The sequence below is a fragment of the Labrus bergylta genome, chromosome 11 (genome assembly GCF_963930695.1).
Source record: "Labrus bergylta chromosome 11, fLabBer1.1, whole genome shotgun sequence".
Classification (NCBI taxonomy): domain Eukaryota; kingdom Metazoa; phylum Chordata; class Actinopteri; order Labriformes; family Labridae; genus Labrus; species Labrus bergylta.
The window spans coordinates 5051945-5079472 of record NC_089205.1 but is presented as its reverse complement, the minus strand read 5'-3'; the positions used below and the strand labels follow the sequence as shown (position 1 = coordinate 5079472).

Here is a 27528-nt window from a genome sequence, read left to right as displayed (position 1 = left end):
CCAGTAGACTCTAGAATGGCCACTGTCTTTAATGACTCATAATGATTTGTCTTTTGTGTGTTGAAGGACACCGTGGTGGCTCTGCAGGCTCTGTCTCTGTACTCCACCAAAGTGTTCAATCCTGAAGGTTCCAGCACTGTGACAGTTCAGGCTCCCAGTGGCCAGCTGACGTTTGATGTAAACCCTCACAACAAACTGCTCTACCAAGAGGAGGCTCTGAAGGACATGACAGGAAAGTACAGCCTGGAGGTGAAGGGAACTGCCTGTGCTTCAGTGCAGGTGATTGGAGAATGTCACTCTTGTACCATAATGGTCTGAATTCATCTGAATATCACCTTGTTCACACTTGCACAAAACTCCTGAAAAACTTGTCAAGATTAGCATTAAACTCCTCATGTCAAACTTTTTTCTAGATTTCTCTTCAGTACAACATCCCGCCTCCTCCACCAGCCTCTTCTCTCCGTGTGGAGGCTGAACTGCATGCTGACTGCATGAGCACATCTCGCCGCCTTAGTCTGACGCTGAAGTCTGTGTAAGTAATCAACAACAACAACTGCACTGCACTTACAGTGAAAGTGTCCTCCCTGGCTGTAGATTTTGGAGAAACTAACTTTGAGTTATTATGGGGTCAATTACAGACATTATGGAAGCGACAACATGACAAACATGATGATAATGGAAATCAAACTACTCTCTGGATTTACCCCAGATGCTGAGTCTTTAAGGATGGTGAGTAATTACAGCAACTTTAACCTGAACTTTTCTGTCAGCTATTGATGTTAGTATGATGGTGATACTAGCCATTACCATAAACTCACAGAGGCCATCCCCTCTGACTTCCTCCTTTGAGTCGGAAGCTTGAATGTTTACTTAATGCTCTACTGCGTTTATCAAGGACGCCCTGACATCACCTTTTACTTTCTCGACTGCATATTTAGCAGTATGAATTCAGCTATTAGTTGAAACCAAATTGGGTTTCGGCAGCCAAAATACATTAGTATTATTTGGAGGAGGTGGTGTTGCTTTAGAGGAGTGAGTAGTTTGCAAATTCGTCAAAGCTAAACAGTAGATACAATAATCATCAGGAGTGTTTCTGACCCTGAAAAGCGGAGCCCAGAAGTCTTGAATATTCATGGAATATTTTCTTGACTGGCTATATCTAGGCCTGTTGCATAGTAGCCTACATTTATTACCCTCCAAGTATATATGCCATCTGTTTTTGTGTACTGTACTGTATATACTTCCAGTTGCACACACAGACTTTCTGTGACGCCAAAGAACATCAAACTAAATTCCTCCATAATGTGGATTCACATATGAACCTTCTAATGCAGTGGCTTTAATCATTTTGTTCAGCCGATATTGTTCTGCACTCAATTTTATTTTTCTACCTCATTAAAAAAAACAGACTACCTACAGGAGGCTGTTAACCGAAATGCAAAGGAAACTGTTTTAACCACGTCGTATTTATGAAGAGTGTCATATTCAGCAGGGTGCAGGAACAGAACAGCCCTTAAAGTCCACGTGTTTGTAGAAGTATTTAAATAAATGCATTCATCATTGATGTGAAAATGTGCCAGATAATCACTAGGGATGTGTTGCGACCTAGAAATATTTGTTTGCAATTCAATTTGACAGAAGAAAGCACACTACACTATAAGTTAGAAAGTACTGTATATAATATTATTTCACATTTGTTTAATTTGTTAATTTAAAAACATACAGGTAATGTAATGTCATCTTAGTTTACACAAATTAAAAAGTTGTTATTAACTCTTTTAATTTTAGGTTTTGATATATGACGTCGTCGGCCTGCGTGCAGAGGTGAGGTAGATAGTCGGGGTCATGGTCAACAGATAATGCGCATGTATGCCGTTTTTGTTGTGAGGACCCGATGCTTCTTAAGAGAGATAATCATAAAAAAAATACAACACCGGGAAGAATAAAGTTGCCAAACGGAAGACAGAGTCCTGGTCTTTTCATGGGTGCAACAGATGCAACAATACAGTCAACCCACGGTTCAATACATACATTCCTCGGTTTTTTGGTCATGGTTCGGTTTGGTTCTGTCGGGCCGGGCCGTTAAAATGTTTCCAGTGTTAAGTATTTCAGGCAAATTTTACAGAACATCAAGGGATTTAGAAAGAGAGTTACTTTTTTTCCATTTTAAAACTATTTATTTTACTTTGAAGCAAAACAAATTCAGGTGCTCTCCTTTCAGCCTATTGCAAAGTCAGATTTGATCTGAACATACAATTAGCTCAATCAATGTCAACTAAAAAGTGCATTGGTGGCATCAATTATTATTTTTATAATATTATATTTCTTTTAGTTACGATTATCGCTCCTCTCTTATTCTTTAGTGCAGCAGCTCAAATGATTGACGAACATTTCAAAAGACATCACACCTCACACTGAAGGTTCAGATGTGGTTGATGACCAGTTTAGAGCAGTGAGGGTGATGCACAGACAGAGGAGCACTCAGTTGATGTTGAAATACATCAGTTAGTTAACAGACAGCAGCCTGCCATGTAGTTCACATACTTCATTGGTTAACATGTAAACTGTAGAGCAGATGAACAATTTCACTTTTTGTTTCTTGTCCGTCCACTTATATGCGTAATGGCACATTCCCCGACTCTTGCTCACCCGTATAGCTCTCTCTCACGTTTGCGGACCCACAGTTATCTTTTAATGCATGTTTTTGACATAATGAGGGAGAGAGGCTTTTGGAAAAAGGGCGTTTGCGGCCGTTAGGCCGTTAATATACCTGGACAAGTGGGAAACACTGCGCAGTGTTTGTTGTTGTCAGCGTCACCAAACTTAAGCGCGTGGTGATTGGCTATTAACTCACTTGGCGACCAGGGTTTCCTCATCCCTGCACGCTGACTCACAGGCACACACAGACAGAGCCAATTTAGAGAGAAATACAATGCGCAGAAACTAGTTAAATGCCAAACTGTTAAAACCGCAATTCACAAGTCAGTATTGAACCATGGATGCCGTACCGAATGGTTCAATATTTTATTGAGAATTGTTGCATGCCTAATAATCACAAAAGGAGATTTAAAAAAGAATCATAAGACTAGATCCTAGTTATAATATAACTGGTAATTCCCTTCCCGAGTGTCCCGTTGGTGTAAAATGGCCGCAGCTGTAATATGTCGTCTCCTCACAGATCAGAGACTCTGAGCTGGTGGAACGTCTTGACTATATTGGAGATCGTATTCTCGTTTATATACGGGAGGTAAGATAAACAACACACAGAGGAACGTGACTAGATGCTCACCGATCCAGATGTGTTACTGATCTGTTTTTCTTCCTACAGTTACTGAAAAATCAAATCACGCGCCACTTTCTAATTCTCCAACGTAAGCTTCCAGTGCGGAACCTGAAGCCAGCTTTGGTGAAGATCTACGACTACTACCAGCCAAGTGAGTCTCACACACTGAATCCCGCTGTCCATTCAGGTGGGGCTGGGGGAAAAAAACAATGACAGGGATACTTTCTGTCAATAACTATGATAAGCTTTGATGACCGATTTCACTCAGTGTGAATAGATGAAACTGCCTTTAACAATGAATTCTTGTAACATTACATTTTGTAATCGTCTGTCCAATTTTGTAATCGATTACAAATTGCGATGGTCATCACATAATGCAGGAGTTTTATTAATATGGTGCATGATGTAGTAATTAACCAGGAAGCATGTCTCCATTCATAGAAATTAACATATAACACCATTCTTATAATGTATTCTAGCATGAATCATACTGCCTCTGATCAGGTGTCACTGTGTTCATTAGGGCGCTGTGGTACACACTGTACACAACAGAGTTTCATTTTTTATAGTATATGATCGGATTTAAGTCCAACATCAAGTCTTCTACATGAAACACATTTGCTGTTGGAGCGTCAACTGTATCTGTTCAAACTTTGTCATGCTCATTTTTCCTTTTGCTTTCAGGTTACAGCGCTGAATTTGAGTATGCGCACCCCTGTGCTACAGGTAACAATTAAAACCCCTTCTTTTCCCTTTTTAACTGAACTGTTTTCTTCTTTTATTCACATCAAAGCCCTTCTAGGGATGGATCTAGCAAATTAGCATCAGCTACATACACTATGATACTTGCTTTGGATGGCTGTTTTCACTTTGTCTATGTACACTGTATCTGTCCCTAACCAATGCACGGATTAAGAATGCAGAAGCCACAAACTCGTGGAGGCCTATAGGCATAGCAAATACAAATATATGTAACCTGCGTAGTGGAGGTGTTGTGGAGTGAGTGAGGGAACAGAGGCCTGTGTGTGTTCGGTCGTTGTGTGCAAGAGTGATGTCAGAGCAGGAAACAGAGTAAGCAGCCTATCAGAACAGTACAGTTTGAGCTCTGTGTGTAGCAATATTAACGGCCTGACTCAGACAATGAATTGATAATCGTGTATACCGTGTTTTCTTTGAGCCAATTAATCACCATTTTCTTTCCATGCAGATTGAAGAGTGAAGGTCATGAATGAAAAGCTCGTGGATTGTTTAATGAGAATCAATACATTTTATTAAACTTTGAATATTTCTGTCAGTCTCTGTTTACTTGATGGTTTACCTGAGCCAACAGTCATTTGCACCCTGTAAGGGTTTTTATTTGATAAAAAAATTGATCACTTCCCCAGTAAACACAACAGATCCATGTAATCTAATTCATATTTGGCGAGTCAGAAAGCCGTCTCATATTTCTTACCCCTGGCAAAACACTCTGCTTATTGATTCATAGTCAATTACACACTTAAAAGTAACTGTCATGGGTGGTGTTGGAATCCATGTGCAGCACACAGGAAGCCACAATGATAATGTTTTTTTAGGGATAAATTCAGCAGGTACAGCTGCAAGAGCTGTTAAAGCTCCTGAACTAAGTCGGGAAAAGTGGAAGGCAAGTTGCAGAGCCAGCGGATACAATCCAGAGATCCACACAGTGTCGGACAGCGAGTTTTTGAACAACAGAAATCAGATCAGAGCTAGACGGTAAAACTCACACTGTAGGAGCTGATGTGAGGAAAGCCAAACAGCCCAGGGGAGAGGCCAACAGAACTCGTGGTCGGGGTCTGAGTGACAAAAACAAGGCTGGCTGGTAAGAGTCAAACAGGGTCTGCAACGGGTAGTCCAAGGGAAAGTGCTGGAAAGTCTTCTGGCAGTGTCAGAAGAGGCTTTTATACTGACTTGATTGCAGATGGGAAGCAGCTGTGTGCACAGGTGAGTTGAGTTGGCTGATGAGGTGGGCGTGGCTGGCAGGAGGCAGAGTGGAGTATAGGCAGCATACAAATAAAGGTAACCCTGTTTTATATGTTGTCAGATAATACTAAAATCACTATGTAGCTGTATAATCAACAAATGAATGTATATAGTTGTTGAATTCTATTTTCAAGGCTGATGTTGGCATTAGCTTAATGCTAGCTTTTCCAACATAGCTCAGACCTGAAATATGCTGCATGACCCGGTGTGTAGTATGTTGCTGACGGCATACTAACGGTGTGGTTAGTAGGCAGTATGTTAGTATGTGGTTAAAGATACGTCATCTGAAACTCAGAGGAACTTCAGTATCCCAAGCTCAAAATCCAAGATGGCTGCCCCCGTGCATCCACAGTAGAGAATAAGCCATACATTGTTCTTAATTAGGGCCAGAACCACAGAAGGATTTCACTGCTTTTGCTAAACCTGTGCAAATGAGAGAAAAAGAAAGCATGGAATCCACAAAGCATGGGCAAATAGTGAAATGGATTCAGACTTCACTGCCAAGCTGATAGGTGTCCCTTTCTCATTTTCATCCATGAAAGATCTTGAGACTTGTGTCTCAATGGCGTTACATATTTTGATGATCCATTTTTTTCCTTATCTCTGTGGTCCCAGTTTAGATTTGAAAAATGGTCTTGTGTGTAGCCAGCATGACTCATAATTCTGAGATAGTTATATCTAATTCCGAAAAATGTATAGCAGATTTTTTATTTTCCCACGTGAATGCAATACACTTCCATAAACTCAAAATCAGTCCAACATTTTCTTCTGCTGGCTAGCTCACATTAGCTAATCTAATTCTACTGTCAGCCATCTAAGTTTGCTGTTAGCAGCTACAACTGTTGAAAACGAAGAAAACATGTATTTTTAATGAGACTGGTATAAGAAGGGCACACTGTATCTTCAAATAATAAAATCTTGTTTTTGAAACCTACTGTATATCTGGCAGGAAAAAAAACTGTCAAGAGCGTCTCCTATCATTGGGAAACAATGGAAGCCTCACAGCCAATTCGAATCAAATATTCAACAGACTGGTACAATAAAGCGATAACTTATTAGCACTATTGTGATCAGTGTTTATTGAAATATCAGACACTTTACATAGCTGTACAGCAAAGTTAAGATGTAATTTAACAAAGTCATGAGTGAATGACGCTAACGACAACAAAAACACAAAGACTGTCAGTACATTGTTAATGTGAGCATACTTCCAGTTAAAATACATTTTCTTTGGTTGTCCTCCAAGTGCTCTGCAGCCTTTCAATGTGCAGTCCAGAAGCATTTATTTTTATTTAAAGTAATTTAAATAAACAAAAGTTTATATAGCACCAAACATGACTGCAGGAATGAGCATTAATGGTTGTGAACAATACAAATAATACAGTAGCAGTTTGCTTAAATACCTTTTTATAATAACATATGCATAAAATACTAAAGATAATACAGTACGGTATAAAATGATTAAGGCAGACACATTTCAACTAAGATTCACAAGATTTTAGATTTCTTTTTTTTGGATGTACAAAAAATACCAAATATCCATACAGAATCAGAAGCTTAATTTAAAACTACAAACATGTTACAAAATAATCTAGCTCAAACAATGATTTGATTGACATACACAAACAAGCTGCTTTTATCCAGTTTTCACTCTTTTAGGCACATCACACTTCTTCTCCAGTGTAAACGTTTGTCCTCGGCATCTTTGACTACTGAGAGCTTGCGGTGACATGGTGATGTTTTCCTCGAAGGGTTAATTCAGGCATTTGGCTTCATCATACAGGACAGCTCAAGGGCAAAAGGAAAATATGGCAAAGAGAGAGGGGATGACTAGCACAAATCACAGAGGAACATGGGGCTGATGTGCAGGGATGTCGCCCCCTGATGGAGTGGTGCACTCTTCCAACTGGGCCAAACCACAAATCCCACTGTGATGTTCACTCAAAGGGCATTAAGCTGCAAATCAGGAAACTTTTCAGTAGCTGCTTGTGTCATCAGAGCTGGGTTATTTGAGGGAAGGGAGGGGAGGGGGGCAAATCATACAAGCTGATGGTCTGCTAACTAAAAAAATAGTTCTGCTTGTTCTGTTTGAGGCCACGAATACACAATAATGATTTCAACTGTACAATAGCGTTTTATTGGCTGGTTTATCTTCTCTGTTCATTTACATGACTGCAGTGTTTTTGGTGCCTGAAAACGGAAAGTGTTGTAAACAGTTTCCAGAGTGCAAACTTTTGAAAGTGGCACCAAGTAAACTGGAAATACACATTTCCTCTGAAAATGGAGACTTCACCAACATGCAGAGAAAGGTTCCTCTGGATCGATTGTGGGGATGGCCTGCTGCTATGGAATCCCCCCCCCCCCTTGTCCCTAAAAGAGTAAAAGAGTAAGATCTTTTACCTGCTTTCAGTAAAGTGTCTCGAGATAACATTTGTTATGAATTGGCGCCCTACAAATAAAGATTGATTGATTGACCGAGGCACTTTACAGTAACAGTCATGGACAAGTAGATGTGGACTACAACAACGGCCCAAGTTCTGTGCTGCTAACTCCTAGTCCACATTTCCTTGAAACTCACTTTGAAGTGTAGGATCACTTGGAGTATCAACCCTTCCACATCATTCTTCCACACAAACATTTGTGTGTTAGCCATTTTTGTATGTTTACAACTCAGTGCTCTGTGGAAGGACCTGTATGGACCATCCCTCGTGTACATGTTGCAGAACTAAAGTCCTGTTCCACTTTGTAAGCTTTGTGGATGGAGTCTGATTAATTGATAATTAACACAAATTTAAGATCTGAGGTTGCTTATTGTTTCCATATGCTGCTTTAAGAACAGAAGGTCTCAATGTTGTCCTGAATATGCTGTGATGATCTATGGCAGGACCAATCGCAAGCGTGCGGTTATTCAGTAATAGCACTCTTTTTCTTAATATGTTGCTGAGATTACAAGAAGGATCGATACTAAAAGGCAAAGGATAATAGTTTCATCTCACAAAGGCTGTTGGCCTTATGTTAGAAACAAAAGGTCGGTGTTGGGTTTATTTCTCTTAACCTCACCTTCCAGTCCTTTTGTGTCAGAAAACAACACCATGTGGACACAAGCCCTAATAGATCAGTAGAAACAGTCTTTTTCTCAAAGGGGCAGTTTTGTGCACCGAATTTCTCACATCCAGACAGAATGGGGGTGCATGGTGTAAGATAAACATGCACTTCCACTCTAATAAGTGCTACTGCATCACATCCGCCTTGCAGGAATATGAAAAGTGCAGTTAAAGCTGCTGAAAGTGGCTCAGTCTCTTTGTCCTCCTCACTGCATATACGGCTTTGTGTGCAGGATTTAAGTCCTGCCGTCTGAGGTAAAACATGTCCATGTCGGTTTACGAGATGATTCCTCACTGCTCTGCATCGTCAGTCACTGCCCTCCGCAGCAGTAGAACAGGTCTTAACGTGTTCTGTCCTTTTAGCAGCGAAAGGAAATGATGCCCACAAAGGAGAGGTTGTTTTTGGTGCACAGAAAAAAGACCAGGTCTGGAATGACGTCAGGGAGTCCCTTGAGAGTTTGATGAGGAGCTATTCAAAAACCTATCGTTCAGACTTGACTTTGTAGCGGAGGACAAGGTAGGTGGCCACCCGAAAAATGACAAAGAAGATGCCCAGCACGATGAAATCCATGTAGAGCTTTGCATCTTCCACATCCAGTAGCTGCAGAACCTCCTCGGGCTGTTGGAACTTGCACACCTTCCCGGGACACTCCAGCTCCGATCGGTTCATCCCGTAGATGGACAGGATAACCCCTTCAAAGCCGTACCTGTGGAAGAGATGCAAACTCTGAGACGCTTTCATAATTACTAGTTGACAAGTAAATCTTTTAAATCAAACTGCAGAGTACTAACTGTTTCATTCTACTTACAGCTACTGTAGGCTAAAATGTCTTAGCAGTCCAAAATAGTTTAGACTTAGCAAACATAATGATTCTTCAGAGCAGTATCTGTAATGAAGTAAAACAGTCTTTCAATAAGAAATTGTACATTTTTGGGACCCCCTTGAAAACGAGGTGATACACCTCAAGGGGCTTATCCTATTATAATAAATTTCAAGTTATTTTAAAGGGGGAAGTCTGATACATATAAGAAGCCAAACAACTGTTACGTCTCTTCAAAGTCACCACATTCCTTTGACAAACACAGGGATTTCACCTGGCAGAAAACAGGAGTTGCTGGTCTACTCTGCCCAGATGAGTTGATTTGTGTTACGCGTTTCATAACAGCATATGGCATGAGTGACCGTCAGCGACAAAATCAGCTTGATTCAGTTGTTTCCTAAGTCATTGTTTTAACGGCTGCCAGAGACCAATGTGAAGCCACACGCCATTTTTAACCCGACGCCCAATTTCTATTTTTCCTTTCTGTCACATAGACGAGGAACGAGAGGAAGGGGGCTCGACAAGGCACTTTGAGTGCTGTGAATTGAGTCAATAGCTCGTCAATAAAAATCACCACACTAACGTTTGTCCACCTTGCATCGCATGTCGTACTGTTTGTAAGGGAAACTGAAATTCACAGAACAAAATAGTAAATATTTAATAGATGCAGTGTGGACAGCGAGCATGCCATCCTGGGCGATGCGACAGGGTATCTATTGTTGTTGTCTGTTAGTCTGTCCTTACTGTGCGGTGCTTTCTGTTTTTTAACAAATGTACAGTGTCTTTGATTTTTGAAAAGCTCTTATAAACAAAATGTATTATTATTATTATTATTATTATCTCTCTCTAGTGCTCACTACATAATACTGGGAGAATTGTAACAGTGGACATATGGGCTGAAATATAATCCAGTTTGTTATAAATATGAATTATACAACAATTCTTTGCTGATTTACCTGACATACGACACATAGGAGCTCCACTGCAGATACTTGGGGATTGTGTCAAAGTTCACAAAGAACCCAGACAACAGCAGCACAGGTATGGCTGTGACAGGTCCAACAAATGTGGCTACCTGCACACAGAGGCACAGCATTCATTTGTCTTGTCTGTAAAACACATGCAAAGAAATCCTCGACTTAATTAATGCAACGCTGCAGTACCTGTAGAGAGGTGGAGGCCGCTCCGACCAGCAGGCCTAAAGACTGGGCCACCAGAGCAGTGCAGATGGACAGAGCGATGAAGAGCAGGTACCGACTGACCTCAGGGGGCTGCTCCGTCATCCAGTACACGATGCTGCAGTACATGATGGGGCAGATCACCTGAAATAACACCACCGTTAACTGTTGTGTAGTGGAGGAACAATTCAAACCAAAATAAAAAGGTGGCTAGGGGTCAGCGGCGGCAGCAACCCTCTCGCCGCTATATTTATATTTTTTCGCCATTATCAGCTCTCTCCATAGAGTCTGTTAGCATAGCTTCCAAGCAATATGCCGGACGTTAAGTTTCGATTCTGGGAGTGAGTTCCCACCCACTGATCTGTGATTGGAACCGCAACAGCTTCTGATGATGCAAAATGACGATTTTTGCGTCACTGGAAGCTCCTTTTCAGACTCAGAAATACAAAGATTTCCCATCTTGGGAAAATGAGAGCGGGATGCACGACCATTCAAAAATACTACCAGGTTACTAATGATACAAAGCTTAATGCAAATGAGTGAAGTATCCCTTTAAGGAGAAAATATGAAATACAAAGAATAAACAGTTGACAGTGCTAAACATACCTGTAACTGTCTACGTTGGCAGTTCAGAGTTGGGATTACTTCACCCCCCATTTATACCTCCATGACATTCATATTGAAGAAGAAGCAACGGGGGCGTAAATATTGAATGGGCAGTCTGAATAGTGCCATAGAGTAAACCCACCCCTCAAACTCCAACACTGCCAGCTCACCTGGAACGGGATGTCAGCCATCGTCTTGGCCAGGTAGTACGCTTTCAGGCTGTACCAGTAGTTCAGATGCTCCCGCAGGAAGACGGACATCTCCAGAGGAACTACACATGGTGCAAAAAAAACACCAACAACACACATCTGTGTATACTCATCCACAACACATTAGATAAGAACAGTATCAATAAGACCTGGAGTTTAAATATGAGTCAGCTCACAGGTTAACACGGTCGGCATGAGCGCTCCGAACATGAGGAAGAGCATGGAGAAGAAGAGGAAGCCGGTGTTGTTAAAGACTTTGCTGGCATCGTTGCCGATGTTCAGATAGAGCAAACCTATCAAGACACCGATGGCGATGTGGGAGATCAGTCTGAGGTGGGTCAAAACCTGAGAACAAATGAAAGAAAAAATAACATCCAGTTTCTATTCTAAAGAGGTTCCTGTCTTATTTAAAGTCATTTCACTTTAATGTTTCAAAAGAAATAGGATTGTTGTTGACATACAGTATTTGCTCAAATGACATTTGATATAAAAGTGACATTTTATACATTTTAGTTTTTCTTACACTAACATGTGTCCCTAGTCTGTCTACAAACCCCCCAATTATGAGAAAAGTCCATCCTCTCCGTCTTTTGCCTGCTCCATTTTTCATAAAATGTGTGCTTAAAAAGGCCATTTGGAGATTTTCCCTTCATGACATCACAAAGGGCAGTAACCCCTCCCCCAGGTGGGTGACACTCCCACAGCTAATTGTGTGTTCTGCCCTCTGAGTCTGCCTTCTCACCGTAAACAATAGGACATGGAGCTAAGAAAGCCTGAGCCACCCAAGCCCTTCCAGAGGGGGGCGTGGTCAGACACAGCTCATTTGCATTTAAAGGTACAGATACAGAAACAGCCTGTTCTGAGCAGAGCTGAAATAGAGGGGTTTATAGACATGATCAAATACAGGATCATGGCGGATTTAGAACAAGAAACTTCACAGACATGTTTTCTTCTGAGACTTATAAAAAAGGAGGATAATATGTGACCGTTAAACTGTAAATAAAAAATTATTTAACGGTGTTGCTTATTTCTTTTATTACAGTTTTATAGTATGAAGCAAATATCACACTTGAGGTCCTGATGTCATACCGAACATCATCATGGCTGTGAGTCGGCCATGTGAGCTCGTGCTGACGACCAATTTAGAGCCATGAAAATATTCAGAACATCCCTCCCTCTTGTGTGATACTGCTTTAGTATGTTTTACTAAAAGTCACCCACCTGGTCTCGACATATAGTGATGAAGGTTCTCCTGAAGAGGATGCAGAACTGTGTAAGTGTGCTCGTTGCAAAAGTATGGCTCTCGGTTTGTCCGTCCTGGGAAAAAAGAGAAAAGATCATCTCATGATCACATATTTAGGTATTTTATTCTTCCGTACAGGTATTGTCTATTTTTATTCCCTCAATGAAGCTATACAGTTTGACAGCCTTAACTATTCCTGTCTGATATCACTGAATGCTCACCATGGGGTACTTTGTTGTACAGACTGACGGGCCGTTGGTATCACTGTGGTTCTTCTTCTCCTCTATTGCACACAGTCCTCCTTGGACCGCCTCAAACAGCACCGGGTTCAAGTCCCCATACTCTCCTGATGCTACTTCAATAACTGAAGCGGAGCCGGAAGCAGGAAGACAAACAGATTACAAAAGGAACATTCCAGATTATTCCCATTGAAGTGTCAGAAACACAGTGATCAAAGAGGACATACTGAAGTCTGCAGGGTTGTGGTAGGTGGGGCAATAGAGGCCCAGAGTCTTCAGGTAAGGGATGAGGTACGGTACAGTGCCTTTGTAGATACACTGACCCTGACTGAGGATGTAAAGCTGTGGAAGAACAAAATAATTACAGGTTAATGATGACAGTAACAGTAACATATTTCACCGTCTGTCGCAGGATGCTGTCACCTTGTCAAACATCTCAAACAGTTTAGCGCTGGGTTGGTGGATGGTGCAGATGATGGTCCGCCCTCCCAGAGCCAGAGACTGCATGAGTGAGACCACCTGGTAGCAGGACGCGCTGTCCAAGCCACTGAGCAGAGAGAGAGAGAGAAAGAGGGAGAGAAGGAATACAATTAAAAAGTGATCTGAGGAGTAGACACAAACGTGTACAGCTTCATAAAAATGAGCCCTGTTGTTGATATTGTTTTTAAAAAGTTGTAGATAGTCTTTATTACATTTCTCCAAGCCAAAGATTCATTGTGAGTTGCACATTAAACATTATATTGTCAGTAATTGGTCCGTCAGCATCAGTTCGTCTCACCTGGTGGGCTCGTCAAAGAACATGACGGGAGGATTGTTGACCAATTCGAGGGCGATGGCCAGACGTTTACACTGCCCCCCCGACAGTGAGCTGGTACGAGTGTGAGCGCAGTCCAGGAGGCCTAGCGCAGTCAGAATCTCATTCACCTGGACACACAAAGTCAGAGAGAGAGAGAGAGAGAGAGAGAGAGAGAAAGAGAGAAAGGAGAATTCATCAACTTTTTATTCAGAAATGAAAACATGAAGCCTGCAGAATGAGGCTTATTTGGGGTTACTCTGCAACAGTAGTATGGGAGGGAGAGCCTTCAGTTATCAGGAATTATCCAAGAGTCAGAGTCCAGGAGGCAGACCTCCTCTCTACTTTAAGAGTAGGCTCAGGCTTGGAGCAGGCCCTAGTTATGCTGCTATAGGCTTAGACTGCTTGGGGACCAAACACACTGACCTCCTGTCTCTCACTCTGTCTCAATTCAATTCAATTTAATTGAGCTTTATTGGCATGACAGATCAGCAATCCATGTTGCCAAAGCAGTACAAAAAAATTATGATTTACAAATGACTACCATAAAATACTTAAAGAATAACTACAGCACGAATATGGATCTTTTTTTTTAAGATTTATTTTTGGGCTTTTGTGCCTTAATGAAGAGATAGGACAGTGGATAGAGCCGGATAGAGCCACAAGCTGGATTTGAAGCTGGACTGCTGACTACTGCCTCCATACATGCACTGCTCCACTGCGCCACCAGTGCCACTATGGCTAATTTTTAAGGTGTAATTACAAAGAAACATTGAGTGTAGTTTGTCTTAATGTGTTACACTCATGGACATATTTTGCAGCTCGTACTGCACACAGACTTTTCCCTCTGTCTCTCTCTCTGAACGTGACGATATGATCCAGCCAGCATGGACCCAGCTGACTATGAAAACCCTTTTGAGGATATTTATAAACGTTGGTGTGTAGAAGACAATTGGAGAATTTACAACGGTGAGCACCAAAAAACTAGGAGCCAAACTCAGGACAGTTATATTATTTCATTGGTCGTATTTCTATCACTAATAGAGTAGAAATCAAGAGTTTAGACATGCTCAAATTCTAACTTGTCAAAATATATAAAAACGTTTAAACGTTAAAAACAACTTTTGGAGCTTGATGACAGTAAAAGTACATGAGACTCACTTTAAGGGGAAGAACTTTTGTTATGTTTTTTTTTTTTATACTTCAAACCGCTATTCCAAGTCTTTCATTCCCTCTGCCATCAGGCTGTTAAATGTCCTTGTATTCTTCTCTTTCTTTATTGTGTCCCTTACTCTTGTGTTTAACAACATAGTGGTTTATTCCTGAGACTTCTGCACCAGGCGACTGTACGTACATTCCTTTAATGTAGTCTTCGGCGGTGCCTCCAGGAATGTCTTGTTTATGTATTTATTGACTTATTTATTACTGTTGTCCTTAAACCGTGCTTTTCATCTGGCCCTTGTGGGTGTCACTGCCCGAAGAGACCACACGAGTGTATCAGTGTGTGGTCTCTTCAGGTGTTTGTTAAAGTTTGCATGGTCTGGGTGGACTGTGGAACCGCCCTCTGGGATAAATAACATTTTCAAAGTCTAAGTTTTTCTGTGTTAAGAAAGCAGAACGTGTGTTTTTAGCTCACCAGTTTTCTCTTCACATCCATACTTTCATCCAGTTTTAAGTTGGCTGACACCTGCAGCAGAGAGGAAAGAAATTAGTCATGTACAAAGCAAGTCATAAAGCACTGTTCACAAAGAGGAAACAAGAGGCAGATGTAGAGGTCTGAAGCACATTCAAGAAGAAGCCTAACAACCAATAACCAAATCACTAATACCCCTTTTACCACCAAGCCAGTTAGGAGCCAGTGCCCACCAGTTCTTTGTGTTTTGACAGCCAAAGAATGCATTCAGTGACGTAAGGACGTGGCTCTTTTGGGGCCCCTTGCCTGTGGAAAAGAATCAGTTTTAGACAGTTTGCAAAGGTGAACCAGCTCTGCACCAGCACCCCTGGTTCACTTTGGTGGTAAAGGGGGTAACAGTTGAACATCTGAAATGTCCCTGGCTGTGCTACGATCCTGTCTGTATCATCTCACCATCATGGCCTCTCGTGCAGTGAGGTGAGGCAGCAGCATGTCTTCTTGCATGATGTAGCAGGACATTTTCCTGAATTTCCTCAGGTCCCTGGGTTTCCCGTTTACCAGGATCTGACCTTTCATCCCTGTTTCCCTGCAGGCAGCACAAGGTCACAGAAAGGTTGGAGGGTTAGACGTACTAAAGAGTAAGTGAGAGCCTGAACAGGTGACACTCACACTCACACATACAGCGTACAGTTTGCCAAACTGGTTATTTCAAGCTTTAAAAGGGCTTTCTGCTATTTTTAATCTCCGACTTTTATTTATTTATTTTTAAAGATTTATTTTTGGGCTTTTGTGCCTTTATTGGAGAGATAGGACAGTGGATAGAGATGAAAATCAGGGAGAGAGAGAGAGTGGGGATTGATATGCGTGACAGAAGCCACAGGTTGGATTCGAACCTGGGTCACCTGGTTGGAGGACCACAGTGTCCAGGCATGCACTACCCACTGCACCACCAAACCTCCGACATTTTTAAATATATTTTGGGGAGATCACTAACATGTACAAAAATGTGAAAAACATGAGATTTTTTATAACCAAAAACATTCACAGCAAAATAAGAATAGCTTTTCTAGTGCTGCCTAAATGTGGTTTCACGTTTCAATGGGGTTTAAGTTTCACGTTTGAAACGTTCAAATCCAACACAATATTTGTGCATTGCATATAAACAAAAGAAACCCCACAACAACAAAAAGATTGAGGAAGCAGTAGACAAGTTATATTGTATTAGGTTTTCTAGTTAGGAGCGAGCTTCTTTGTTTGAAAACACAGAGGAAGAAATGATCCCTGTGTTCATTCACCTTTATTTAAGTTGAAAGGAATTCTCTCTCTCACCTGTATCCGGCCAGGATGTTCATTAGCGTGGATTTCCCGGCCCCTGAGGGCCCCATGATCCCTATCAGCTCTCGAGTGCAGAACCTTCCAGACAGACACTTCAGTAAGGCTTTAAAACCTGCAAAAACAAAAAGGAACATCGACCACTCAGAATGGATTTATCTTCACAGAAAGGAAAGTTTTACTTCAAGATCTTATCCTTTTAGGTTTTATCCCGTCTGTTCCCCTTAAAGATTATTATGTAGCTGTTGTTAAATGTCTGTGAAATATACATCTTTCATTCCATCAATATCCCAAATGATGAAAAAACCAGCTACAAGTTTCGCCCTGGTTAAACAGGAGAAGAACCTCTGAACAGTCTGTGACTCTGTGCAGTATCAGATGTTGCACTTCAGTCTAACAGCATTAGCACTGAGCACTCACCTTCATCATCTTTCACCACGATTGTGTTCTAACCTGTGAGAGGTGCAGTCTCTGTACTGTGTTAAAGAAATTACATTTTATTTTGTTGCTCTTAAATTTCTGTTTTGAGGGTCACAAAGGAATAAACCTCATAGTATCTGTTCTGAGATGTGTTTCAGCACCATGGACAGAGTGCAGAGGTCCTTTCATATTTAATTTATTTAAACTTATATGTAGAAGCATCGAAACAAACGCATATTTTCAAGAAAAAAACCTGCAAATTTATGCGGAATAAAAAACATGGCATATATTGTTTTCCTGGCTGATTTAAGTGTTCAATAGCATGTTTTAATAGATTTGTTATGAGAATTAATCCCTAAATTAATGGACGTCATTTTCAGAGAACGTGGTCCCCTTAGTTAAAGATAAAGCAGCAAAACAAAGTGCTTCATCAGCACACTCAAATCAAATTAGAACCACAAAATCACAAATAAAAATTGCGTGAAAACTCTCAAAACTTCAATGTGAAAAAGGTACGTACATTGGAGCAATATATTTAGAATTAATTTACTTAATATGGAATGCAGTGGCAATAACAAACTCTGGTCCCAGTAGTTTTGTGCTCCCTGACTCCTGCACATTGTTAGCTTGCAAAGACTCAGATTGGAGACAACATAAACGCCAGAGGCAGAATAACTTGTCTTCTTACCTCTTTTTTTATGTTGGAAAAACAAAGCGTGAACTAAAAACAAAAATTTGTGAAGACAATTGTTCCATTCGCAGTAATGATGTGAAATCTTCTGTGGCTAGACATTTGAACAGTCATAATAATAGAACAGCAGATCTCAGCTAGATGGGCACAGAGACAGTTGAAACTCCCCCTAGAGGTGGAGATTGGGAAAGACTTCTTCTGCGATAAGAGTCTTTTTGGATTAATTTCCTGGATACTATGGAGCAAGAGGACGCAACGAAGAACACATTTTGTCTTGTTTCTTGTAACTATTCTTGATTAAGCGGTCCATGCTGAACGTTACTGAATGAAATTGTGCAAATTTGTGTCAATTTTCTGTTTCAAATGTGTTCAAATGGTTTAAAATATGTTTATTTTGTATCTATTAGTATTGTTCTTGTAACATTATTTTTGTTATTCAATATTTGAATAACAATACTCCCGTTGACTCCCATCAACACCCAACCAAGTTAATGAATAAATCAAAATCACATTGTGAGTTTTTAAAACTAACACTCAGAATTTTTGACAGATTTGCCTCATAATATTCTTATAACTATAGTTGCTTCTTCATTCATTTTTTCCACAGTGACTTTTTTCACCTCTTTGAAAAATATTTGTGTCTCCTGCCTACAAAGTGTTTTCTTTGCAGCCACAAGCTAAGCATTCCCCTGCAGTCGTCTTGGTTCAGATATAAAAAACACAATCGCTGAATTTGTATAGACTTGTGAGAGCGCCAGTTCTCTGCAGGTTATGATGTGATTTATGTGGAAAAAAAAATGTTCTGCGTAATTTTGTCACGTTTCCAAGACAAAACGTTTCGCTGAGGCTAGTTCACACAGCTCAGAGTGTTCAGACATGCCTTCTTTATTTTAACCTTGCATAATATAGTTTGTATTTCACACACATGGAGAACAATTAGAGTTCTCCATGGAATCAAAATACATTTGTATATTTTCCTATCATCAGGGGCATGTCCAGACTTTTTGGACTGGGGGGGGGGGCGGGGGCATTGACTTGTTCAGGGTTGCAAGTAACAAAAGATAATAGCAACATATACATCTTCTAAGCTTCATTCTTCAAGGACTCAAAACAACATACGATGTAATGAACGTCCAGAGTCACAATTCAAATCTGCACACTGAAAACTTTGAGCTACCTGTTGCAACACAGACTGAATGGTGGATTTCAACATAAGTCCCACTTCTGGCAAGCCAAACGGCCAATAGTAGTCAAGGACTTTGTGGCGTCACCTGGGGTGTCCAATAAGATTTCAAGGGGGCCCATGTCACCCCTGGCCACTTCTCTGGACACTCCCCTGCCTATCATACCTGCCCTTTATTAATGTTACCTTTATGATAGAGGATGCTTTCTTTGGGCAATTTTCAACAGATTTGTGTAACATTTATTTGACACTGATGGATCATAGAAAAGGTGGTGTGTTGACATCTATCAGCCCTCCTCCTCCTTATGCTCCCTGTTTTTCTGTTGGGAAAGGATGTCCACAAGACGGATCGATACAGAGCAGCGTTTGCAGCAGTAAGTGTGAGCATCAGTTCTCAAACTCAGTGCTGGAGGCTTCAGTCAAAGAGCAGTGATAAACAGACTGAGAGTGAGACATACATATGGAAGTTACAGGAGTTATTTCTCACTCTGAAATCAGCTGCAAGGGACAGAAACACTGCAAGGCCAAACAAAGAGGAGTTATACAGCTGATTGTAGATGAATAAGACCGACTGAAGCTGCAGAGCCGGTCAATATACCACAACTAATTTAAGACCACTTTCACCTTTTTACCATTTCACCCTATGTGTGCACTATGTGAATTAGATGGCTTTTTTTTTGTTGCATTGTTTGCACTGGTCTAGAAGGTGCAAAAGTGATGCAACCCTTAAATGGATGAATCCCTGAGAGAGTTTGAAGAATAAATGGATGCACGTTACCTCTCCTCCTCCAGCACGGCCCCTCCTGGATGGTGTAGGAGAGGTCGATGAACTCCAGGTCCACGGCCGAGCGTTTGGGCAGGTGAGAGAAACGCTGAGCTTCACTCATCTGGTTCTCGACCTTCTTCAGGTGAGACAACAGGGACGCATCCTGCTGAGACTGAGGCTGGCTGCTGCCATTACACATGACGGCCTCCTCCATGGGGAGACTCACAGAGTCCGGTTCCAACGCCTTATTATCCATACTGTCCGTCTGTTAGAAAAGAGAGAGGGACGGATGAAAGGTAGTGGAGGTAGGAAAAACAGCAGCGGTCAAACGCACTTCATTAATTGCTGACACCTCTAATTACACACCTGAAACCTGGGGATTTGGTGCAATGCAAGCATATTTGAAGGTCACTTAATACAATTAAAACAACAGCACAGCTTGAGACAGTCAGCAGCTTGATTTTATGCCAAAAAAACTAAGGAAAAATAAAAGAAAGCAAGTATCTTTGGACATTTTTTTGATAAATCTTTACATTATTCAATGAATTGTTGGTTTTTAATAGTACAGACAGACCATTAATGAGTATGACAGTTGTTTGGACTGGTTAGAAGTGGAAGAGATTTGAAGGAAGTTAACAAGAGTAAGGCTGCAAAAAATGCAACAACAAAAACATACAAAGAGAAGAAATCTTAAACCATCACCTTGCAGTTAAATGCCCTGCCGACAACTCCATTTTTTATTATTTAACCCTTATCTATCCAGGTCCTGGCCAAAAATAGCAGCAACACACAGTTTAAGCAACAAGAACAACCCTAACTCATAAAGTACACATTACATAATAAGAACAATAAAATCATCAGCTAAATCAGAGGCATATAGAAAGTTTGCATTTAAGACTTTTCACCAAGGATTTAAAAACATTCAAGGTGACCAAGTTTTTTATTTTAAAATTAAAATCATACTGCTGGATAGCTCAGGCGAAAGATGCAGAAAACCTAAAAGCTTTCTTTCACAACTCAGTTTGGACTGAAATTGGGAACGACAAATTCTAAAAAGTCCATCGAACGAGGGCTGTGGATTCCATCCTTCAAGATTAAAAGAGAGGAAAGGTAGTCGGGAAGCATTCCCAGCTTTATAAATGAAGATCTCTCCACTAATGCATGTCCACAGGTCCTGTTAGTGCATTTGTGAGATTCTCTAAATAACTGAGTGTAAAAAAACAGAATTTCCCTCAGGGATTAATAAAGTATTTAAAAAAATGTCTGAGCAAAATAGCAGTCCAGTTGATTTTAGAATATAAAATACAATAATGAGTAGGAACCAGCAGTGCACAATGATACACACTGCACAGCATATGAAGACTCAATACATCACCACACCACACATAGCATACAATCATGACTGTCTAACTTTGACCAGGACGGAGGATAGACTGTGCATTCAAATACGGCATAAATAGGCCTAAACAGAAGCAGCATTGGCATTTAAAAACTTTTTTTAACTGCAATCTCTTAGTGTTTTCTTACCTTTAGACTAGTCGACCAGTCTGAGTTTAAGTTTCTGTTTAATCCACAGGAAAATAAGTGAAACATCCCCGAATATAAACACACAGAGAGGTTCTACAGCTCAGTTAATCCTGAACTCAAAACGTGGCAGGACTCAGTAGAGGTCTGACTGCACACACAAAAAAGTGCTTATAGCGTTACATTTCTGATCAGTAAACATGTGGAGACAGCTCATGATGCTACAGAAAGAATTCAAATTGAAAACGCAAATGAAGCTCGAAATGATGACGTGATTTATTGTAGCCAAAGGCTGCAGTGTTACAGCTGTTCACTGGAACAGGTTCAGGGTAAAGGGAGGTGAAGCTTGTTTTAATCTAATGCATGAACAAAGACACCCTGGAGTCCTTGAGTTTTTAAACGCTGATGCCATAAGGTGTTTTTATTCCAGAGCTATTTTTAATGAAGAGACGACTGAGGTTCAGACGCTTCAGTGATCAGTGGGCAGAGTCACTGTGTTGCTCTGTAGAGGGTTACTTACTGCTAGGTGTTACTGCAGCTGATTCTACTTATCAAACACTTGACATTTAGACTTTTTAAAAATTCTGTCAGTGCCTTTTAGTTTCTCTTTCATGCAAATATTGGACAAATTGGCTTTCTGCATGATTCATATTAAACAGACTCTCTAAGAGGTCTGTACTCCAGTTTTTTGATTGGCTTAATTGTAGCATCATCACCCACCAGTACCGCAGGGATTCAGAAGACTTGTTCTGTGAGCAGGCATGTCACAGCCTCAAATGCCTGATTTTTTATGTGTGTGTGTTTTAACACATTACACATCCACCGCGAGTGATCGGGGCAAAGTGCTCCAATAAAAGCCATCTATCGGCTAAGCGAGCAAATCGACTTCTGACGTCAAGTCTGGTAAATGTCCATGTCAAGATGCCAAATAAATCTGTGGAATCTGAAAGAAACTCTTGTACACTGCCATGAAAAACTGTACATCCTAATTTAAAATCTATCCAGCTGCACAAAGAACAATCCACACGTCGTTCATAAGATTTATGCAGTTATTCTTCTACTATATTCTGGGTCGCTGAGCTGTTATAGTACCATTCAAAAAAGGAGACAGGGGGAGTCCTCTCTCACTTTAAAACACTCTTTGAGACAGAGCTGCTTGTTATGCCTGATTATTCATCTTAGTCTTAATACTTGCATTCCCCTCTCCCCAAACATTTTCTTTACTAATTGCAGAGTGCAATTAGGTGACTTCAGCTTATCATATCATCTATGAATTTTACTTCTTGCTGCTGCAGGTCTCACATGATCATCAAACATCCAGTGACAATCAATGCTAGTGTCGGGGTCTTGTCTCACATAGAGCAAGTGAGCCGCTCTTCAGTCCCCACAGGGTTAACTCAATCTGTTTTTTAATATATTTTCTCATGAACAGTTCCGTTTCCCGAGCCTCCTTCCCTCCTGTTTCCCGATCAGTAAACAAAGATCTGTTTCCTCTGAAGCTCTGCAGAGTGCTGATGATGCACAGACAGTGGTGATTAACAGCATGTTTCAGTTGTGTGTGTGTGTGTGTGTGTGAGAGTGAGACAGAGAGAGAGAGAGTGTTTTTTTGTGTGTATTTATGCAAGAGAGAGGCCCCACGAGTGTCTATGGTGAAACCTTATTGCCTGGTAAGCATGGGTTCTCAATATCACTCACTGTATGATAAATACATCAGCAGTGAGGCCTCTCATAGGTGTGAACAAATCAACCAGCTGTAATGCGATTACACTTCAGTTTAGAGTTCATCCATTGCAGAGGTTTGTGTGTCTCTATAAGAAGCAATGTGATGTTCTCACACAACAGAAAAATCATAAAGAAAGGTTTGATGTGGATGGTTTTGTGTGTAAAAAGCATGTTGAAAGTTCAGACCAGTATTTGTCTCCGTCTACAACTTCAGTAACTTTTGTCAACCTCGAAGTGGATTCTGGTGGACTCTCTTAGACCTAAACCCCTGTTTCATATCTTTGACCACCTAACTAACAAATAAGTACAAAAAAGTTTAGGAATCGTTTCCTTGGGTGCGCTGGATAGCTTAGCGGTTATGTTGCATGCCCCATGTACAGAGACTATAGTCCTCATTGCCGAGGCTGTAGTTTCAAAACCAACCTCCGTCATTTTCTGCATGTCATCCCCCTCTCTCTCCTCCCAACGTGTCCTGTCTCTCCTCAGCTGTCCTATCCAATTAAGGCAAAAAAATGCCCCCAACAACACTTTTTTTCCCCTGAAACAGACAGTAATGGTTGCAACATATCAGCAAATGCATCCGATTAACATCTTCCACTTACAGTATTCCCATCCTTTCTGGTTGCATTTTGGCCCTTTGGCAACTCATACAGATATCACATGGTTCCCTTAAGCATTTGATTTCTTAACTTTTAACACATTGTTGTCCAGGTTTAATCTCTCAGCACCTGTTTTCCTCCCTTACACATGCTGTGTTTTATTTTACGGTACCCTTCTGGTTTTGTTTTCTTGGTAAGTTCTGGTCTAATGTACCTTTGAGTGCATGTTTGCTTCCTTCATAAAGTGGAAAGATCTTTTTTTTGCACACATTTTCTTACTTTACAACTACTTGCTAAACTATTTTTAAAGTACTCTGTAATAACTAAAACAATGTGATAATGTATGGTTAAAGTACTGTTATGCACATGTGATAAGGTCTGTTTAAAGGTAACCTCTAAGTTATTGCACTTCCTTTAGAATATGTAGTAGTGTACGTATGTGTCAAGATACTCTTTTGCAGAAGGTTTAGTTCTTTTTTTGCACCTAGTTGGAGCTCTTTTAAAGAGAACCCATGTGCATTTATTTTCTCCGTTTCTAACTTAATGGTAATGTATGTTTCAAGGTATTTCCTGAGAAAAGATAGGTGAGGTATGACCAACATCAGACAAAATCCATTTCTATTGACCTCCAGGACTAAGTAGCAGAAAAATGTGATCTCCCCTGTGATCTCAAGGTGGTTAATAATCAGTGAAATGGAGATACGTATAATCTACTTTGTTCTGCAGACCACTGTAAAAACGGTTCCCAACTCTGAGGTGGTACAGTAATTTGTCCTTTTTGAGACAGAAGTCTCATTTAATCACTCATGGGGTTCTTAATCCCCTTGGGGATTAAAATCAACTTTCTTTTCCACCCTTGATCTGCTCGTAGCTGGAGGGTCCTGGAGTTTCTGGCTTGGGAACAATCTGCAGACTCAGGTTCACTACCAAGCACCGCGCCAAGCTAATGTATGGGAATCGACTGCTCCTTCACTTGCCCTCCACATCACAACTCCACATGGACACATCTCACTGACAGCAGGGATGGAGAAGTCAAAGAAAGGTCTTTTCTTGACATCAAATGGGACTTGATAACGAGGAGGCGAGGAGAGTCACGATGCGTATGCCAACATGTCACGAGTCGACCTGGATGGGACTGGATCGCTCTTGCTGAAAGGGAAGGTCCAAAGAGGAGAGACAGGGAACTCAATGACCTGGGATCATACGGCTTCAGATTATCTACTGTACCACTGTAACATCTGCGTCTGACTTTAAGAATTGATGCCCAAATCAGTTGGATTAAAAGCCTATTAGAGTCAAATAAAGTGAGCTGTTCCACACAGCTACATGGAGACATCAAAGTGATGATAAAAAAAATAACACCAATTGCCTGGTTTAACCTGAATGAACTCAGACAAAAGGTCTAATCTACAGATTTTCTGTAGCATAAGTCCTTTAGAAAATGTACCCCGGTTTTAAGTATGGACTTTTTGTTGGAGGAAGTCTACACATTGAGATTAGCAGTTCAATCCCTCCCAGTCCTCATGTCTAACCACAGGATAAGTCTACAGAAGTGTTCATATCCTGACCAGTTTAAAAATGGTTTGCATCTTTCACATAAGAAACAACTTCAAAGAGGTTCACTTTTCTACACTCAAACATGCACAAACTACAAGTTTTGAAGAAAAAAAGGTGCTTTACCTACTACAGGATATAATTCAGATTATTATGTGTGTAAGAGGGATCATCGAACCTCCTCCACCTCCGTGAGTTTTATATGATCTCACATAACCTCAGGGAGAAGCTTAACAAGTCAATTAAGCCAGTCTATCTTTGAGTAAGAACTAAATGAAAGGTTGTACCTTTTTTTCCCCCCATGAAACTATAGCATGATAGCTAACATGAACCTCAAGGTTAGAATGTTTTACGCTTGCTTGGAAACACTGTCAGCTCATTCTCTTCCTCTCTCATGTTTCATACTTCCTGCTTGGAAGTGTAACCATCCAGATGTTAAAACCTAATTATCAACCATGTTTGGTATAACTGGGATGACCCGATGAGTCTGCAAGTTGTTCTGGAGATTTCAAACCTGATCTGTAAACCCTTTAATAAACAGAAAATCTGGGTCAAACATCAGTACCAACCGAAGACCCAAACCATGCTCCTGCAGGAATAAAAGGCTGACAACATTTTGGCCAAATTCAGATACGATCACAAACTTGATGAAGGTTTTATGTGCAGTTCACATCACACAGTCCTACATTGATTTCTGGATCCACACAGGACGCAAAAAGCATTCTTCCTGTGCAGTGGTCCCGTCCTTTATTCCTTAGAGCAAAAAAAAAAACGAGTCCCCCCAGGACCCACGTGAAAACAAGACCGGGGACACATCACATTCAAAAACTAACATCAATTTTTAAATTAATGTTAACTCCCAACAGAATAGGCCTAAACTCTTGTTCTAACCAAAGACCTTTTCAGCAGTAGGTGTGTTTTCATGACTTTAGTTAAAATATGCAAAACTAATTTTGAAACTTTAGAGCAGACAAAGCCTCGTGCCCCCAGAGGTCCTGAACAAGGGGGTCCCCTGCCCCAAGTTAGTAACCGATGTGCTCGGGTAACGAGAAAGAGCTTTCCAGCAAAAAGCCTAAAAGGGTACCAGTCATTGCTGCTCCGCTGACCAAGACAGAATTAAAAGATGGACAAAATGACAGCTCCCTAAAAGTGAAGCCAAAACACACTGACTGTCTACAGTATAGGTCATAAGCTCCACCACCTCCATTTGTCTATCATTTGAGTTAGTTCTTGTCTTGTATTACATAAACTGCTGTGCATTTGTATCATCTGGTGTGTAATGTTTGTTTCATGGTAATGTTAAAAACACAGTAATTTATCTAAGGGAAATAAAGCATTAAACATGATATGCATGGATTTTGCAGATTACAATGTATCATGAAAAAACACAACAGCTAAGACACAAAGTGTTTATAATGAAAAAGGTTGTTTCGTGTAGGTTGAAGGTGAAGTAGTACCAATAAAAATGCAGAAAGATAAGATCTATTGTGTTGACTAAATGTTGAACGTCTTGCAGAACAGAGAGATAGAATCTTTCGTTTTCTTCCTTCAGTGATCAGAAGCCTGATAGTCCTGCCTGTTCTTACATAACATGAGAAGCCTGAACATAAGGATATTAGGATCACACTCAGGGAAGTAGGTTAGCAGCGCTGCTCTCCCATGACTTTGTAAGAATGAGAGCTAATCACCGAGGAGGATTTGGAAAAAGGAAAAAAAAATTAAAGCTCACGCACATTCTTGGTCAGAGCTGCAGTTAACAGAGGCTCCATAAGCTACAACAGCACCTCTAAGCTGCTGACAGCAGGGGAAGGGTCGTCTTTTCTGTTAAAGTTCAAAGAGAATTTACAGAAACAAACTGAATACACTGATGTACTGCTAAATGACGAAAAAGACTATACTACTGTAACTGCTGCAAGCTGTGATTGAAATAAATATAATGTAGCTGAGGTGGAAAATGTTGCTTTAAAGCTCCTGTGAGGAGTTTATTGGTTGTAATGAAACAGATTAATACTGATGCCTCTACACAAATATGAATTACAAAATAAACTGAAATCATCAGCAACAACAGTAAATGGACTTGAACTTGTTTAGTGCTTTTCTAGTCTTCTAACTACTCAAAGCACTTTTTACACCGCAGGACACACCTACACATTCACACACTGATGGTAGAGGCTACTACGTAAAGTGACCATCAGAAGTAACTAATCATATTCATACGCCGCCGACGAAGCAGCAGGAGCAATTTGAGGTTACATGTCTTGCCCACAGAAAAAAGTCGAACATGTGGCTGCAGGAGCTGGGGATCAAACCCTCGACCTTCCGGTCAAGAGACGTCGATTCTACCAACCGAGCCACAGCCAGCATGATTAGGGTCATTTCCCAAATGACAACTCAACAAACACAAAGCACCTCAGTGACCGAGTTGCCTGAAATATCCCCAAAATTATATTTAAAAGAATTGTGTAAATAGACGCCATTTTCCACCTTAAATGGAAAATGGACTTAAGCTAAAGCAAATGCTGCACACACTGATGACACTAATGGCAAAAATGTAAAAAGGCCATCAGTATTAGCTAATCTCATTAACACACATGTATACGCCGTCGATGAAGGAGCGGCCCAAAGAC

At 40.7% G+C, this 27528-nt stretch overlaps 2 protein-coding genes across 2 annotated transcripts in view; one reads left to right on the top strand and one right to left on the bottom strand.

Moving 5' to 3' along the window:
- The window catches only part of LOC109992319 (alpha-2-macroglobulin), a 42718-nt gene extending 38141 nt beyond the window's left edge, over positions 1-4577 (top strand). Inside the window, exons 30-36 of the mRNA XM_065960622.1 lie at positions 67-279; positions 414-532; positions 639-729; positions 3179-3247; positions 3329-3434; positions 3968-4009; positions 4491-4577. Coding sequence (XP_065816694.1) covers positions 67-279; positions 414-532; positions 639-729; positions 3179-3247; positions 3329-3434; positions 3968-4009; positions 4491-4495 — 645 coding nt within the window. The 3' untranslated portion in view covers positions 4496-4577. The remainder of the gene's footprint in view (positions 1-66; positions 280-413; positions 533-638; positions 730-3178; positions 3248-3328; positions 3435-3967; positions 4010-4490) is intronic.
- A 1769-nt stretch (positions 4578-6346) lies between these two features.
- On the bottom strand, positions 6347-21166 carry LOC109992321 (ATP-binding cassette sub-family G member 4-like). The gene is made up of 15 exons (XM_029279523.2): positions 21030-21166; positions 19515-19767; positions 16440-16557; positions 15564-15696; positions 15114-15164; positions 13463-13608; positions 13108-13231; positions 12912-13026; positions 12667-12809; positions 12424-12519; positions 11379-11547; positions 11164-11264; positions 10373-10531; positions 10166-10284; positions 6347-9095 (listed from the first exon to the last, which is right to left on the bottom strand). The coding sequence occupies exons 1-15, from the start codon at positions 21093-21095 to the stop codon at positions 8870-8872; spliced, it is 2019 nt and encodes a 672-aa protein (XP_029135356.2). The 5' UTR covers positions 21096-21166; the 3' UTR covers positions 6347-8869.
- Positions 21167-27528: the final 6362 nt, after the last annotated feature.